This window comes from Caretta caretta, chromosome 7 (genome assembly GCF_965140235.1).
Source record: "Caretta caretta isolate rCarCar2 chromosome 7, rCarCar1.hap1, whole genome shotgun sequence".
Taxonomy (NCBI): domain Eukaryota; kingdom Metazoa; phylum Chordata; order Testudines; family Cheloniidae; genus Caretta; species Caretta caretta.
The window spans coordinates 126,409,471-126,424,630 of record NC_134212.1 but is presented as its reverse complement, the minus strand read 5'-3'; the positions used below and the strand labels follow the sequence as shown (position 1 = coordinate 126,424,630).

The 15,160-nt window shown below is 66.2% G+C and overlaps 1 protein-coding gene across 1 annotated transcript; it reads right to left on the bottom strand.

Annotated features, from left to right (window-relative positions):
- Positions 1-25: 25 nt before the first annotated feature.
- NKX2-3 (NK2 homeobox 3) lies at positions 26-3,589 on the bottom strand. Its single transcript, XM_048857315.2, has 2 exons — positions 3,058-3,589; positions 26-1,225 (listed from the first exon to the last, which is right to left on the bottom strand). The coding sequence occupies exons 1-2, from the start codon at positions 3,398-3,400 to the stop codon at positions 597-599; spliced, it is 972 nt and encodes a 323-aa protein (XP_048713272.2). The 5' UTR covers positions 3,401-3,589; the 3' UTR covers positions 26-596.
- Between the last annotated feature and the right edge of the window lie 11,571 nt (positions 3,590-15,160).

The following is a 15,160-nucleotide window of genomic DNA, read 5'->3' as shown; positions in this document are numbered from 1 at the left end:
GCCGCTAGCAATGAGGCACGGGGGCTATTGCACCTGGTTTATTAAGTCCCTCGCTCCTGCGCGGGCTGGCACTTACAGCGGATACAGAGTAGATACAGGGGCCCGGCTCTCCGCGCGGCTGCCTCCCCCAGACCCCGACACTTTGGCTTTTTACAAGCGAAGCTGCTTGGACGGTGCGGGGATTCCAGCTCCATGCCCAGCCCGGCAGCCGAGCCACCCAGAGCCGGGGGACGCGTTCCCATCCCCAGCCGCCGTGGGGGATCGGACAGGCTTTGGGCCGAGCCCCCTTCTGCCCTGCGGCCCCAACAGCTGCTGCGCCGGTCCCCCGCCCCCGCCAGGGGCACGGAGGGGCCGGGACTGGGGCTCCGCGGAGCGCAGCGGCCCTCAGTTGCCCCACCTGGGAGGAGGCTGGGCCATCGCGCTGGCCGGCGTTTGCAGCTCCCGCCCTGAGCGAAGCGGCGCGGAGAGCTGCGCTGGGCTCCAGTCTGCCTCTAGCGTGCAGCCTGCGGGCACCAGCCGGGGGCGGCGCGGGTCCCTGTCCTTCCCCGGGGCCACCAGGCTCCCTCCTGGCCCAGAGTGTCCGCCGCCCCGCGCGGCTACCAGGCCCGGATCCCCTGCAGAGCGCCCTGGCTGCAGGAGGGCCCCGCGGGCCCCTGGTGCAGGGGCTGGGCCGCGCCGCCGAAGGCGCCCAGGTTGCCCACGTTCACGAAGGGCCCCGCGCCCGCGCCGGGGCTGCAGCCGGGCTGCCCGCCCGCGCCGCCCGCGGGGTAGCTGCAGCCGTAGCCGGCGTTGCAGGCGGCCGCGTTGCCGTAGCCGTAGGCCGGGAAGCCGCTGTAGGAGTAGGGCGCGTTGTAGGGCGAGCCGTAGCCCGGCGAGCCCCCGAGGCACGGCTTGCCGTCCCGCACCAGCACCGGTACGGCCACCCGGCGCGGCGGCGGCGGCGCGGGGCCCAGCTCCAGCGACTTGTCCTGCCGCTGCCGCTTGCACTTGTAGCGCCGGTTCTGGAACCAGATCTTCACCTGCGTGGAGGTGAGCTTGAGGCTGCTGGCCAGGTGCTCGCGCTCCGGCGCCGACAGGTACCGCTGCTGCTTGAAGCGCCGCTCCAGCTCGAAGACCTGCGCCTGCGAGAAGAGAACGCGGGGCTTCCTGCGGCTCCGCGGCTTCGGCCTCTCCGCCTCCTCCGGCTTGGCCGCGGCGCCCGCCGGCGGCTTCGGGGCGCAGCGCTCTGCTCGGGGGAGAGGCAGGGTTAGGGCCGGGGCCAGGGGAGCGGGCCTCGCCCGCGGGGCCGCCCCGGGCAGACTTCGCGCCGCGAGCCTGGGGCGCGCCGCTGGGCACATGGCCTGAGAACAGCCCCGGAGGCGCCCGGGGCCCGGGCCGCGGCCCGGCGAGGGCTGGACTGTGGCCTGCCGGGGCCAGGGGAGCCCTGTGTGTGTTTGTGCGGGATGCCCTGGGGGGTGTGATGGTCTGGTGAGTGCTTACACGGGAGCGCAGTGCTGTGTATTTCAGTGCCTGCCTGCGTGATCGCGGTGTTGCGGTAGGCCCTGTGTAGCTGTGTGTGTGTGATCGCGGTGTTGCTGTATGCACAGGGTGGTTGTGTGTGTGATCGCGGTGTTGCTGTAGGCCCTGGGTGGCTGTGAGATCATGGTGTTGCTGTAGGTACTGGGTGGCTGTGTGGGGGGGTGATTGACCCCCCAGCTCTGTGTGTGTGGCCAGGGCTGTGCAGTATTTCAGGGCGCTGAGCTGGGTGTGCACTCCCTGGGCTGCGTCACATTTCATGCCTCTGCAGAATCCCAGCTGGTGTGTGTGAGCAGGGGCCTAGAGCAGTGTGTACAGGGGGGGCTGAGAACCATTGACCCATACTGTAAACCCTGTATATGGTGGAAACCACTCCAAGCCATGGGGTCTGACAGCCCTCCCCCGCCCCGAGTTCCAGCCCCGGTGTGAGTGCAGAGAACAGGGGGGTTACAGGGCCCGGCTCTGCTCAGGGGTTCTGGCCCCTCACTGCTGGCCGGGAAAGCAGGTCCCTGGCGGGTCCGAGCCCCCTCGGGCAGCGGGGCAGTTTGTGGGAGTCTCTGCGCTCCAGGCTAAGCGCCGGCCTCCCCGGACGCATCCCCCGCATGCCGGACTCAGGCCGGAAGGCAAAGAGCAAGACACACCCGCGCTAGGCTGACATCCCCGCACGCCGTATGGGGACAAGGCGGGGTGCGGCCTCTGTTCTTTCCCGGCACCCGCCCGCTTCCCCTCACGCACCCCGGAGCAGCGGGAGCCGCCAGATCCATTCGACTGTCTCCTTCCCCTTCCTCGCCCGAGGCCTGGGCCCACCGCGGGGCCGGGACCCTCCCGCGTCTCTGCCGGGCCCGGTTCTGCCCCTCCGAGCAGCCTCCCGGAGCAGGAGCGGGCCCGCTCTGCGCCCAGCGACCCCGTTCCCCCACCCTGCCTGGGGTGGGCGAGTTCCCGGCTCCCGAGAACGGGGCGGGGGTCGGATTCGGGCGCCACTTCGGTGAGTGACAGTCCCGGGGCCGCCTCTGCTCGCGGGGGGCTGCCGGGGCCGGGGCTCGCCCCGCGGGTTATTGTTCCTGTCACAGCGCGGTGCGGCGCCAGGGTCAATCGGAACAGAGCCTGCCCGCCCCGCTGCCCTCCCGTCAGCACCCGGGCACCGCGGTGACCCCCAGCCCACGGACCTGCCTTCTGCGGGCAGGGGAGAGAAACTCGGGAGAAGACCCACGCGGGGCGGACTCCGACTTCACTCCTGCTGGGGGCGGCAGCGGTGGAGGAGCGCTATGGGGCGGGTGGGGACAGCGGTGGAGGAGCGCTATGGGGCGGATAGGGACGGGAGCTGCCCTGGTGGAGCGCTATGGGGCGGATGGGGGCAGCGGTGGAGGAGCGCTATGGGGCGGATGGGGACAGCGGGTGCTGCGGATGACCCAAAGTCCCGAGCCCTGCTGTGGGGTGATGATGGGTGGGGGGAAGTTGCAGGGGTCCGCTGCCCCTGCCCCGCGCCGGGTTAGTACCGCATTGTGAACAGCGCGGCCGCGGGGTCGCGGCCCCCATACTCACTGGGGTCCCGATCCCCGGCGCGCTCCAGCTCTTCTCCCGGGCCATTGGGCTCACAGGAGCCCCGCAGCACCGCGTGCACGTAGTTTTCCGGGGAGAGCCCCACGTCCCCTTGGCTCTCCGCCGCGGCCATGGAGCTCAGATAGGACAGCTTCTCCTCCTCCTCCTCTTCCTCCCCGTCGGAGAAGCGGGAGCCGTCGCCGGCCGCCAGCAGGCAGGTTGCCGAGTGGAACTGCTGCTCCAGGTGCTGGGGCAGCGGGACTCCATAGTGCGGCTCCGGCTGCTCCAGGTTGAGGATGTCTTTGACAGAGAAGGGGGTGGAGGTGACGGGGCTCGGTAACATCATCGGGGCAGCGCGAACAGCCAATAGACCCTGGGGGCGGTGCAGCGCCCTGCGCAGGGCCCGGCGGCGCTCCGGGGTGCTGGGGGGGCGCAGCGCCCTGGGCGGGGGAGCAGGCAGCGCCGCGCGCTGATAAACGAGGGGCCGCGCCTGCTCCTGGCTAAGTTGCCTCCATTAGCCCGGCGCTGGGGGTCTGCGTTTTGTTACAGCCTCTGCGGGGACCAGCCAAGGGCTCGCGAGCCTCCTCTGCCCGGGGCCAGCACGTCACGGCGAGGAGGGGCCGGGGCCCTGTGGGCAGCCTCCCCATTGGAGGGTGGGGGTGGCTGAGCCGGCCCCTCGAGCCCCGGCCCGAGATCCGGCTGCCCTACCAGAAATAGCAATGTCTTAAAGGGAGGCTGGGGGAGGCTGCTCCCAGGAGCGCGCCAGACCGGGCCTGGCACCCACCTGGCTGGGCAGAGGCTGCGGGACGGTGTGTGGGGGTCTGGGAGCCCCAGCTGTGCGGATCCCAGGGGTGCCCTGGACAAAGCCGGTGCTCATGTCAATGCTAAGTACATGTAGGTAGGTAGGCACATCACACAGCTTGCGCCGGGCCCGGGGAGCGCTCAGAGGCCCGGGGAGTGCGGGATGGTGCGCGGGGGTCTCCGGACAGGTCTACCCAAGGGAATCGCTGTGAGAGAACAAACCCCTGCCCTCTCCCGGCCTAGGCTCCCGCTGGAAAGTAGCCAGAAGTCTCACTGAGCAGCACCTACGGGCGGCGGGGGGTGCTGCCCGGGCCTGTGCCGATTTCTGTCCTGCCCCGCACCCCTTCTCCCCGCCCGAGGGGTTCTCTCCTGGGCCTGCCTCCGGAGAAGGGGGCCACCATGCCCCCTGCCTGGTGAACGCGCCCGGCGCTGCTCTCAGGAGCAGGACCCCTGAGGCCGCAGTGGGTTCCCAGGCAGACGAGGGCCTGCAGGAGCTGGGGGATCCCCGACGAGATTCCCACCTGGGAACCCCCTCTTGCCTCCAGGAGACTGAAGCTGCGAAACGGACAGAGGAGAGTTTTTTGAAAATAAAGGGTAAACTCTGGGCTCCACTGAAGTTAGCGGCAAACTCCCCAGGCGCCCCTGGGCCTGCGCCCTCAGCTGCTGTGAATTGGCCGGGCTCCATTGTTTTTCATGGAGCTCTGCTGGTTTACATCAGCGGAGGATCTGGCCGAACTCCGCCGTCTGCGCTGCCGTGAGATCAGGATCGGCCCAGAGAGTCCATACGACGGTGGACGCCGCAATTCAAAGCAGGGCAGGAGACCCAGACCCAGCACCGATCTCTGCTGCCGGCGCGGGCCGGCCTCTGTCTGGGAAGTCAGATCCAGAGCTGCAAAGGAAAACCCCAAACGAGCCGAACTCTGTAGGGAAAGCCCGGGACGGCCCAAGACAGAGCAGTGTCCTTCGTTTTCCTTCTACACAAGCCCGGGGAAGCGAGAGCCTGTCGCGGCGTCGAGGGGAGATCGAGGCAAAGGGGGGACAGCCCGGCAGGGAGGCTGCCTGCAAAGGGGGGTGCTGAAAATAATTATCTCTCCGCAGCGAACGCTCCTGTGAATTATCGCGGCGAGTGGCCGATAACCCGCGCTCCGCGGCCCAGGCCACGGGTCCGATCCTGGCGCCCTTTGGAGGCAGTCGGGGAAGAAAGGCCCGAAAACGGGGAACGAGGAACCCAGCTGTCCAGTCAATCCACCGATGTCTACAGATTTTTAGGAAGAAAACAGTCTCTTCCTGGCGGCCCGACTGGGAGGCGGCGGGCCCGGGACCCTGTCGCTGGGAGGTTTCGGTATATGCGGGGAAGAGCAGCCGCTTCCAGGGAAACAAAAGGGAAAAGCGAAGGGGGGACAGTGACAGCGGGGATATTTCGTTTTAACGAACAATTGTGTTGCTCCGCAGGCCCGTGAGAATCGAAACGGGGACGCCGAAAGCGGATCCCGTGGCGCCGGCGGACCGGAGCACGGACCGCAGGTCGCGTGAGTACCCGGCGCACTCGGGGGCTGCTCTGGGGGCTTCCCGGCCCCCCGGCGCTCTGGCTTCCGCGCTTCACCCCAGGCACTCGGGGAGGCGAATCGCGCCAGCCCGACCCGGCGGCGGGTTCCGCAGGGTTCGGGTCCAGTTTTCTTTCTCCACCGGGTGTTTGGTTATTTCCCGATTCTTCCCCGTGGTTCCCGCGCCCCAGCCTCAGGCCCCGCTCGGTGTTTGTGGGCAAAGAAACTCGCCGCAGCCGGAGCAGTTCTGCGGTTTATTTACGTGTAAAAGTTAAACCGAATTTAATTCCTGCGGCGCCGCCGCCCTGGCCCGTGCGATTCGGACCCGGGGATTATCGCTAATAATTATCACTAATCTAGATCTAAAAGATTTCGATACAATAACTGACTATAATTTATAATTTCCGCCGAAAACATTTGGGTGCAAGAACCGATCGATAACAATTTCCGCGAGAGACATTTCGCTGCGGTGGCGGGCGGAGAGGGGCTGATCGTTATTACACACCGCCCGGCTGGCAGATGATCATTATCAATCGCACATTTCAAATGAATTCGATACTTGCCGGGCGGCTGCCGCCAGCTCCCCTGCACCGCGCCGCCGGAGAGCAGCGACTGCTCCCGGCTCCGCGGGAGAGAGCCGGGCGTTCACAGCGTCGTTCCATGGGGTTCCCTGCCGCGGCGAGCTCACCCACCCCGCCGCCCCGGGGCAGTGGCAGGGCCTACCTGGGGGCCCAATGTCGGCCTGGGAGCCGCTCCCTCTGCCTTGGCCGCCTCCACCCGGATCGGGCCCCGCTGGCTGTTAACATCGGCGCGGGGCTGGCTGCTGAGGGCCGCACAGCTTTGGAGGTTGCGGCTCCTAGGGGTGAAATCCCGGCCCCGCTGCCCCCCAGTGACTTCTGTGGGGCCAGGGTTTCGCGGGGAATCCGGCAAGGGCCGGTGAGGCTCCGGGTGTTCCCGCAGGGCCGTGCTGATCTGAGCAGGCCCGAGGGAAAGGCAGCCGCCCGGCGCTCCGCAGTTAGGCGGCCTGGAAAGGCCCGAGCGCCCCGAGCCGCCTCCCCTAGCCTTGCGGGGTCCCGGGGCTGCGAGGCAAGGGGGGAGGTTCGGTTGCGATTGCGGCTGGCGCAGAGGCCCCGGCCTGGGTAAGCGCAGGAGCCGCAAGCAGGGTGGAGCGGGCGCCGGTGTCAAGCTGTCTCGGTGTGAAGGATGCGCAGGAGCCCCCCCACCCCGTGGCCTCCCAAGTGCCCTGGCCCCCAGGGCTCCCGCGCGTGTTCTCCCGAAGCTTCCGGACTTCCCCGGCGGGATCACGGCGCTGCGGGGTCCGGGAGTCTTTCACCGCAGCGACCCCCGGCCGGTTTGTCCTCGGGGGCGGCTCATTCCCCCAACACTCGGCGTGGGGAGGAATCTCCACAGGCCTTGGCAAGGGGAGCCTGGCAAAGGCGGGGGGCGCGTTCCTTCCCCGTGGCTGCGCTGCAGGCTGGGACTCTGCCTTTGGGGGTCGATAGCCCCTGCACGGGGCGAGCCCTTCCCGCGGCCCATCGCCCACACCTCCCGTCTCCCCTGTAGCCTCGATCAATGGCACCATAGCCAGGCTTGGGCCCGCGCCGGGCCGTTCCTGGCCTGGAACCCAGAAGGTTGTTCGGCCTCTTGGGCCCTCAGCTCCCCCGCACCCCCTAGAGCCTGGTCCGGGGAGGCTGGGGCCTACTCCCCGAACAAGGCCTGCATCCCTGAGCCTGGCTCTGGGCCCAGCCGGGACTGCCTAGGAGTCCCACGGAGGCCCAGCTCCCTGTCCCCAAGCCCGGCGCATCCAGGAGGGGTTGACCGCGGGACGCATCCAGCCCAGAACGCTGTTTTGGTGCAAAGGCAGAAATCTGGCGGCTCTGCCGGCGCTCGGTTCCGCCAGGAAGCAGCGGCGCGGGGAGAACAGGGGGGTTAAAATCACCCTCCTCCGCACCAGGCCTGTTCGCAGGCCCCGCGGATCTCACCGCTTGCGGGCTTCTGCGCTGACCGGCCCGCACCCTGTTCTGGGCATGGGGCTGTCCGGGCCAGGCCCGGCTTGGCCCAGCAGCCCAGTGACTCTCTCACGTCCCCCAGCCGCTGCTCACTTTAACCTTCCTGGTTTTTATCAGGGTTTAGCTTAAATCCGCCTCCCGCTACCCGTCGTGGCTGGGCAGCGGAGCGCTGCTCTGCCCGGGCCAGGCGGCTCCAGGTGGGCAGACGCTGCAGTCGGTTAGTGTCGATATTAACACTGTTACAATCCGCCCGGCTGCCCAGCCTGGGGCAGGCTTCGCACCCCCTGGACACCGCTCGGGAGGCCCTGGACGGGGGCTCCTCTCCCGGCGTTTCACCGGCCTCCTCCTGGCAGCGCCCTGGCCCCCTTCGCTCCCCTCTGGCATCCACCCCACACCCAGGCACAGCGGGCTCCGCTGCAGCCGCGTGGAGCAGGACCCAGGCCCTGCTAGGGCGGGCGGCGCAGGCGGCTCAGGGTTAATGGAGTTTCCCTCTGGGCCCTGACGGGTCTGTGGGTCTAGCCCGCGGGCTGTTTCCCCAGCAGGGACCCACTTCCCCTAGCGCCGGGGCAGTCTGATTCGGCTGGGTGAAGAGCGAGTGGAGGGACTGGATGGATCCGCTCCGAGCTGGTTCAGCAGGTGCGGGCCCGGCTGGATGGATCCCTGCGACCTGGCTGTTGAGGGCCGCTATTCTTAGCTGGCTGCGGGGCCCGGGCCGGCCCGGTAGCTCGCTGGCAGGGAGGGACTGACCCGGCGAGGGAGGGACTCCTCTGTCCAAGGCCCGAGACTGCAGCAATGGGGCGAGCTGCATAGAGGCACGGGGGGTGGTGGGGAACAGACGGATCTGCTGGAGGGTCCGCGTGTGCTGAAAGATCGAGGGCGGACTGTAGGGATCCACTGGGATGGGCTGTGCACGGGGTTGGGCAGATCCATGGGGGCACGGATCCGAGCAAACGACCCTCCCGCGGTCGCGGAACCGTCCTGCCCCGATCTCCCGGAGAGCCGGTTCATTCAGCTCGATCCAGCAGAAGCCGCTGCTCCCCGGGCCCGATTGCTCCCGCCGTGGGGTCATCGCAGGGGGCTCCACCAAGGCCGGGTCCTACCCGCCTCTCTTGGAGCTTGTGCCCGGCCGCGGCTGGCGACGCAGAGGCGGCTGAGCCCGGGGTGGTGATTTTAGTTCCTTCCACCCGGGAGCCGTCCCCCCGGAGCGGCGGCGCTGGCGGGTCGGGCCGGCCGGGACAGGAGTTTGCTCCACCGGCTAGGGGTGTCTTTTTTCCCCCGGCAGTGAAAAGTGGGATAAAAAACTGCGATTTACTCGGGCCCGAGCGCGGCGGCGGGAAGGCCAGGCCGGCCTAGAGCCGGGGTCTTCCCTTTCTGCCCAACGTGCCTAGGGACCTGGCCCCCGGGGAAAGGGGCTGGGACGCCGCAGGCACCCCAGCCCCGAGGGCTGCGGGCAGCCCCCGCACACAGGGGCCCAGGGAAAATACCCGCCGCGGCTGCTCTTCCTTTCCCAAGAGTTGTTGGCCTTATTGGAAATCCCGCCCGGCCCGATTCCCCAAAACGCCCAAATAAGGGAAAGGGAGCGCGGCACTGGGGGGGGGGGGGAGGAAACAGCCCGGGGGAGTCACATGAGCCCGGGCCCGGGCCCCGAATCCCCTGCTGCCGCCCCGAATCCCAGGCAGGGGCCGGATCCTGCACACGCTCCCTTAGGCTGCTAGCGGGCCTGGCCCGAAAGGGGTGTGAGCGCAGGGGGCAGCCCCCAGGTGGGCAGTGCCGCCGTGGGCGAGCCGCGGCTGCGGGGAGCCGCAGGGTAACGTGCTGCAGGGAAAGACCGGAGGCCGAGCCGGGGTGCAGCAGACGCCGGCCTGACCACGCCTCACGGCTTTGGGCTGGGCCGGAGCACAGCGCCGGTGTTAGGGTCCTTGGAGCGCGCACAGGCCCGCGTGGGGAGGGACAAGGGCTGGGAACGGGGCTGCGCCAGCGCTCGGGAACCGAAGGAAGCTCCGCGGGGCCTGCTGGGGTGGACCCATGGCACGAACCCTCCCGGAGGCAGCCGGGACCGGCGGGGCGCAGGCGTGGCGGAGTCTGTTCCGGGCTCTGCCACTCACCTGGGGCCCCCCACCCCCGCGTGTGTTTCCTCTCCAGCCCCTGCCTCGCCTCGGTGGGGCAGGGGCAGTGGGCCTGCGTGTGAGCGCAGCGCCCCCCAGGCTGGGCTCCGCTTCCCGGGCCGCTACTGGTCCCTGCACAATTAATTGATAACCCCCCAGGGCGCTGCGTGCCCCTGCGCTGCGCTTGGGAGCAATGGAGAGTCCCAGTGAAGCCTTGCTCGAGGCCCGTTGGCGGGGGCGCAGGCTGAAGGAATATAGGGAGCTCTGTGGAACTAGTGGGGAGGGAGAGCTCAGTGGTTTGAGCGTTGGCCTGCAAAAGGCAGGGTTGTGAGTTCAATCCTTGAGGGGCCCATTCAGGGATCTGGGGCAAAAATTGGGGATGGGTTCTGCTTTGAGCAGGGGGTTGGACTACATGACCTCCTGAGGTCCCTTCCAATTCTATGAGGGTGTGAGGGAGGGCGGCCTCCTGGCCAATAAAGGAAGTTGGGGGTCCCAGTGTTGGGCGTGTCCCTGGCGGTGGGGACCAGCAGGTGGGTTTCTTACGCTCCCTGCAGTTTGGCCCCCGGGCTTTCCCCGCCTGCTGGGCCAGGGGCGTAGGGATGACTGCGCTATTAATGGTTATTTTATTTATATCATTAGCGGCGCCCGCTGCGCTCTGTTTACAGCGCGGCCTTGTTGTCCCAGCCGCTTCTCCGCTCTGTTTAGACAGGGGATTATTGTAATGGATGGCCCTCGCTCTGCGGATGCTGCGCCCGGAGCCAAGACCTAGCAAACAGCCGGGGGGCCGCCCAGCAGCGGAGGCGCTGGAGACCCCGGGGGAGGCGCTGGCGCCGAGAGGAAAACGTTTCCCTTCCTGCAGGAGCCCCGGGCTCAGGGTGCCGGGTTCGCAGGCCGGCGCCCCTGCGGCACGGCCCGGCTACAGGGCCCGCTGGCCGGGAGATGGGCGCTCCCAGGCTGGGTTGCTAATTGCTCCATTAGTGCCTGGGGGCTGAGTGCTGCTGGGAGGCCCCGCGCTAATGGCTGTAAACAAACAAACATTAATCCCGGGCTGTCTCCACCTCCGGCCCGGGGCCTTTGATCTTCGCCTGTCCCGGCCGGCGGGACACAGCAGAGCCGCCTCATTGTCCCGTAATCCCGACCGCCGCCCTCGGCTACGGGGACCCGGGCGGCAGGAGGAAATCCAGAGGGGGCTCTAGCCGGAGCAACACCGGGCTGAGGGCCAGGGCCTTGTCTCCCTTCACGCGCGGCTAATCTGCCTCCAGTCCTGTCCTGGCTGGGCTCCCGCATAAGAGGCCGGCGGCCCATGTGCGAGTGACACCCAGGGGCGGCGCCTGCCAGGCAGGGTGAGCCCAGCGGCCAAACCGGGGTGTGCGCGCCACGGAGCCGCCGCTGGGCGCTGACAGCGGCTCCCGGAGCGCCGCGGGCTAGCACGGAGCCTCAGGGCCGGGAGCAGAAACCCGCAGCTGAGACTAACGTGTGGGATGGAGGAAAAGGGGGCGCCTGGTGTGACGGCCGGGAGAGCTGCGGGGGAGCCCCGCCTTTGCGCCCCGGCCTGACCCTAGCGCTCCCCTCGTGTTCGTTACACCCCAGGGCGGAGACGTGCCTGCGATGGACCCACCTGACCCCTCGGGGCGCAGACCGCGGCAAGGGGCGCCCGGGACCCAGGCGTCGGACAGCAGCTCTCCTGCCTTCTGCGCCCATCCCGGGGCGTGTGTCGCACGGCGCCGACCGGGACCCACAGGGCCCCTGCAGGGTAACGCCCGGCAGGGCGCTGCTGCGGGTACCCGGCCAGGCCCGTTTTCCCCGGCTCTGCCCGTCGCTGCCCCCGCGCCAGCTCTATTTACACAGAGCCTGCCCTTGTGTAAACGCTCCCGCTCCAGCGTTTATCTCAGGGCCCGTCTGTTTCTCGTTCTCTGTCAGCCGCGGCCCGATGACAAATGGGCCCTTCCCACGGGCTCTGGCCAGCTGATTTATGTGGGAACCGCAGGGACCGGGGTCCCCGGGACGCCCCCAAACGGCGCTTCCCCTTCTCCGGCGAGCTCCGGGACCCCAGCGCGCAGCTGCCTCCATGGGTGAGAAAGGGGTGGCTACAGCCGGGACCTTGACACCCCACCCCGATGGGGGGCCCTGTCTCTCCCCAGCAGGGGAAACCTAGCTCCCGCTGTGCCCCTTCGCCAAGTGCCCCGAAGCCTCCCAGGGGTCGGTCCCGCTCCCTGCCCCCTGCTCTGACCCGGGCAGCGAGGGGCTCCAGCCCCTCCGCCCCATTCCTGCGCGCCGACTCCCTCCTTCCCTTCCCCACAGCGCTCGGCGCCGCCCGGAGGCGCCGGGCGCAGGACTCCGAGTTCCGGGCATCCCGCCGCCGGCGCTTCACCGGCACCTGCCCCAGCCCGCTACAGACCTAACAGCCAGAGGGTTGGTGCGCGACGGCTCCGCCAATCGGCCAGCGGTACTGCCAGTTCGAGCTCATCTGCATATTTAATTGGCTGCGGCGCGAAGCCGCGGGGTTTGTGCCTCACTCGCGCTCGGCCCCCACGATCTCTAGGGCTGGGCCCGGGCCCAGCCGGGCGCTCCCTGGGAGCGGAACCAGCCCCGGCTGCGGCGGGACCGGCTCCTTGCTCCACACCCACAGGCTCAGCGCCCCTAACGGTCTTTGCCGGCCCCAGCGGAAGCAGCTCCCATGATTTCCAGCTGCGTCTTGGTCGCCTGGAAGTGTCCCGAGCGAACCCAGCGCCGGGCCCAGTTCCCCGGCCCGGTTCGCGGCGGGCTCAGCCCCCGAGTGCTGTGCTCCGCCCGCAGCGCAGTGCCGCCAGCGCCGTGTGGGGCGCCCCAGCCCCAGGAGAGTCCGGGTGTGGGGCACTGTCTGGAGGCCGCCCCGCCCGGCTGCTGGAGAGCGCTCAGCACTGGGGCGCCCCACATGCGCTCCCCGGGAGCGGTTGGCTGGCCACAGCCCGCATGTGCCGCCCACCGGAGCAGGCGATCGTCTCCAAGGGCCTGTCCGAGGTGGGGGTGTGGAGCCGCCGCGGCCGCGGCTCCGGTCGATGTTCGCCCTCCCTGGTTTGTGAATGATTCTCCCCCGGGCCCTTTCGTGCCCCCCGCCCTTGGCCGCAGGGGCCAGGCTGAGGTTTCGGGCCAAGGGCGGGAGCCGGAGAGAGGTGCCAGCCGGCACCCTCCATCCCTAGAGCAGTCACTACGTGGGCCCCTGCAGAGTGGGTCCCCGGCCTTGCCCAGGCGCGTCTCCAGGGCCGAGGGAAGTTCTGGGCTTCTCGGGGGGAGCGGGCAGGGCCGGGGTGCCTTTGGGCTGAAAATGACCTGACAATGAGCTGACAATGACCAGCAGCCAGGTGCACAGCAGAGACTGGAGCAGGGTGTGTGTGGGGGGGAGGCTGAGAGCCATTGAACCAGACTGTAGCCCCTGGGTATGATGGAAACCGCTCCAAGCCAGGGGGTGCAGCAGCATCCCCAGTTCCAGCAGCTCTGGCAGGAGCTGACACTAACCTCCCGGGCACCAAGGCTTCTCTGGCCATGTCAGGCTGTCACCCAACACTCAGTCTTTGCCCGCCAATTGGCAGGAGAAAGGCTTTGGTAAGGGCCCAGCCTTTAAGGGCATTAGGATGGGCTGTCACCGCGGGCGAGCCTGACAGGCCTGGGCAACGACCCGTCTTCAATTCTGACAGCTGGAGTGCCACGGAGTTGCAGTCCTTAAAGCCACCGCGCCTCGGTGCATCGGTGCAAAGCCCACGCCCAGAGCCAGAGAATGGCTCCTTCTCTGTGCCTTGGTTTGTTGGCGCCAGGGATGGGCGGAAGAGGGCACAGGAGACGCTGCAATGAGAACGACAATAGCCCACCCTTGGAGCAGCCTGACAGTATTTCTAGAAGGAGGGCTTGGGGAAGGGGACACCGAAGCAAAGCTTACAGGGGCTGTGGAAATTAAAGTTCTGCAGACACGGGGTTGTGTAGAAAGAGGTGAGATCATCACACTACAGGGCATTAGGTGAGAAATGCCAGACCCCATCCACAGCACCCATCCGGGCTAGGGGAAGTCCAGAGACGGAACCTGAGGTCTGGGGAGGTCTGAACGCTGCCCGCGAAGACCCAGTATCCAACTGGGAAATTTGTAACAGGCACAGAGCGCAAAGGAGCCATTGACACCATGGGATATTCCTGCTCGCCCTTGGTCCAAGGCTGTCACGGGGCTTGTTGAATTAACCAGGAGAGATTCCCTCTTGGTGGTGGATCAGTTCAGCTTTGTGTTTTGAACGGCGCACTTGCCCAGCACGTCGAGTAGCAGTCGAATAACACATCGCAAATCGCGCTTTCTCACCGAGGCATTCCAGTTGACTTACTCCCCAGCAGGTCATAGCCCACCACTCCTCAGTGGCTGAGTGCAGAAATCCTCTTCCATGTGCTTGCCATGGAGGCAAATGGACGAGCAGAACAGCCCGTATAAACAGCGAAGACCTGGGGTTTAGAAACCATTTTGAACTCAAGCCGTAGATATTCAACCTTGTTAGACACTCTCACTGCACAACACGTAGGGCTCCAGGGACAACCGGCTGCACCCTTGTCCTCCGCCAGTGACAAACCTTTCTGTCGCAGACCCTGGGAGGGAGCGTTGGGGGTTGGGGCAGAGCGTATCTGGGTTTCATTTGAAATGGTTCACTCCTGCCTGTCCCATTTTCCCATGAAACAAATGGAAATTAAATATTTTGAAATAAACAATTTTTTTTAAAATTTTCAGGAATGATTTTTCCCTTTCCCACTCTTTGTAGAATCCCCTCCCACCCCTTTTTACCCCAAGGAGGAAAAAACACACAAGTGGGACAATTAAAAAACAACTTTTCTTCACACTTTTCCAGTGGGGAAAAAGGTGGAAGGGGAGGGAGAGGGAAGCAAGGGAAAAAATTTTTACTTTTATTTTGACATTTCTCCCTTTTTTTCCACGGCTAAAGTGTGTGTGTGTGTGTGTGTGTGTGTGTGTGTGTGTGTGTGTGTGTTTGGGAGGGCAACATGTGAGACAACTCACATTTTATTTTTTTCACACTTTTCCAATAAGAAGTAAAAAGAGGAGAAAAGTGGGTTTTTTTCCGCTGTAATATTTTGATCCTTCCCCTTTCTGAGATGGGATGTGGGGAGCAGGGGGAGGCTGAAAAACTGAAAGAAAGTTGGGATTCTTCCACTGTTTTGGAACAACAAATTTCAAACACTTTAAAAAAACCTGGATTTTCTTTCAGGAAATTTTAATTTCAATTTTTTTCTGATTTTTTTGTTCACAAAAAATGGTTTTAAATGGAACTGTACTGTTTGAGAACAAAACTGCATCTAAAAAGTCGATGATCCCCACTAGCCATTCAGGGGCAAATCCTCTGCCCCCGCACCTGGTCCCAGCAGCCTGGTGGGATCGAGGGAGGGGAGACAAGGAGTCCTTGCCCAGGTCACAGACTGGTTGTGGAGCTGCTCCGTGGAGGCTGCTGTAGCCTGAAGGAGGCCCCTGGGTGGAGGGAAAGATGGGAAGATTGGCCAAGTAATAGATGTCCTGGCTCCACTCTCCCCTGCCTTCCCCTGACTCTGATGCCTTGCTCCCAGCTATCCCCTGGGCTGAGCAGGGAGCTTGTATTTAGCGAGGCTCTGCACCAGGCAGGAGTAGTTA

What these genes read in the sequence shown, in the direction of transcription:
- NKX2-3 (XM_048857315.2), bottom strand. Translation starts at nt 3,400, where the DNA reads ATGATGTTACCGAGCCCCGTCACCTCCACCCCCTTCTCTGTCAAAGAC. An exon ending in CGCCGGGGATCGGGACCCCA is followed by an intron (nt 1,226 to 3,057) that starts GTGAGTATGGGG and finishes TCCCCCGAGCAG; the next exon opens with AGCGCTGCGCCCCGAAGCCG.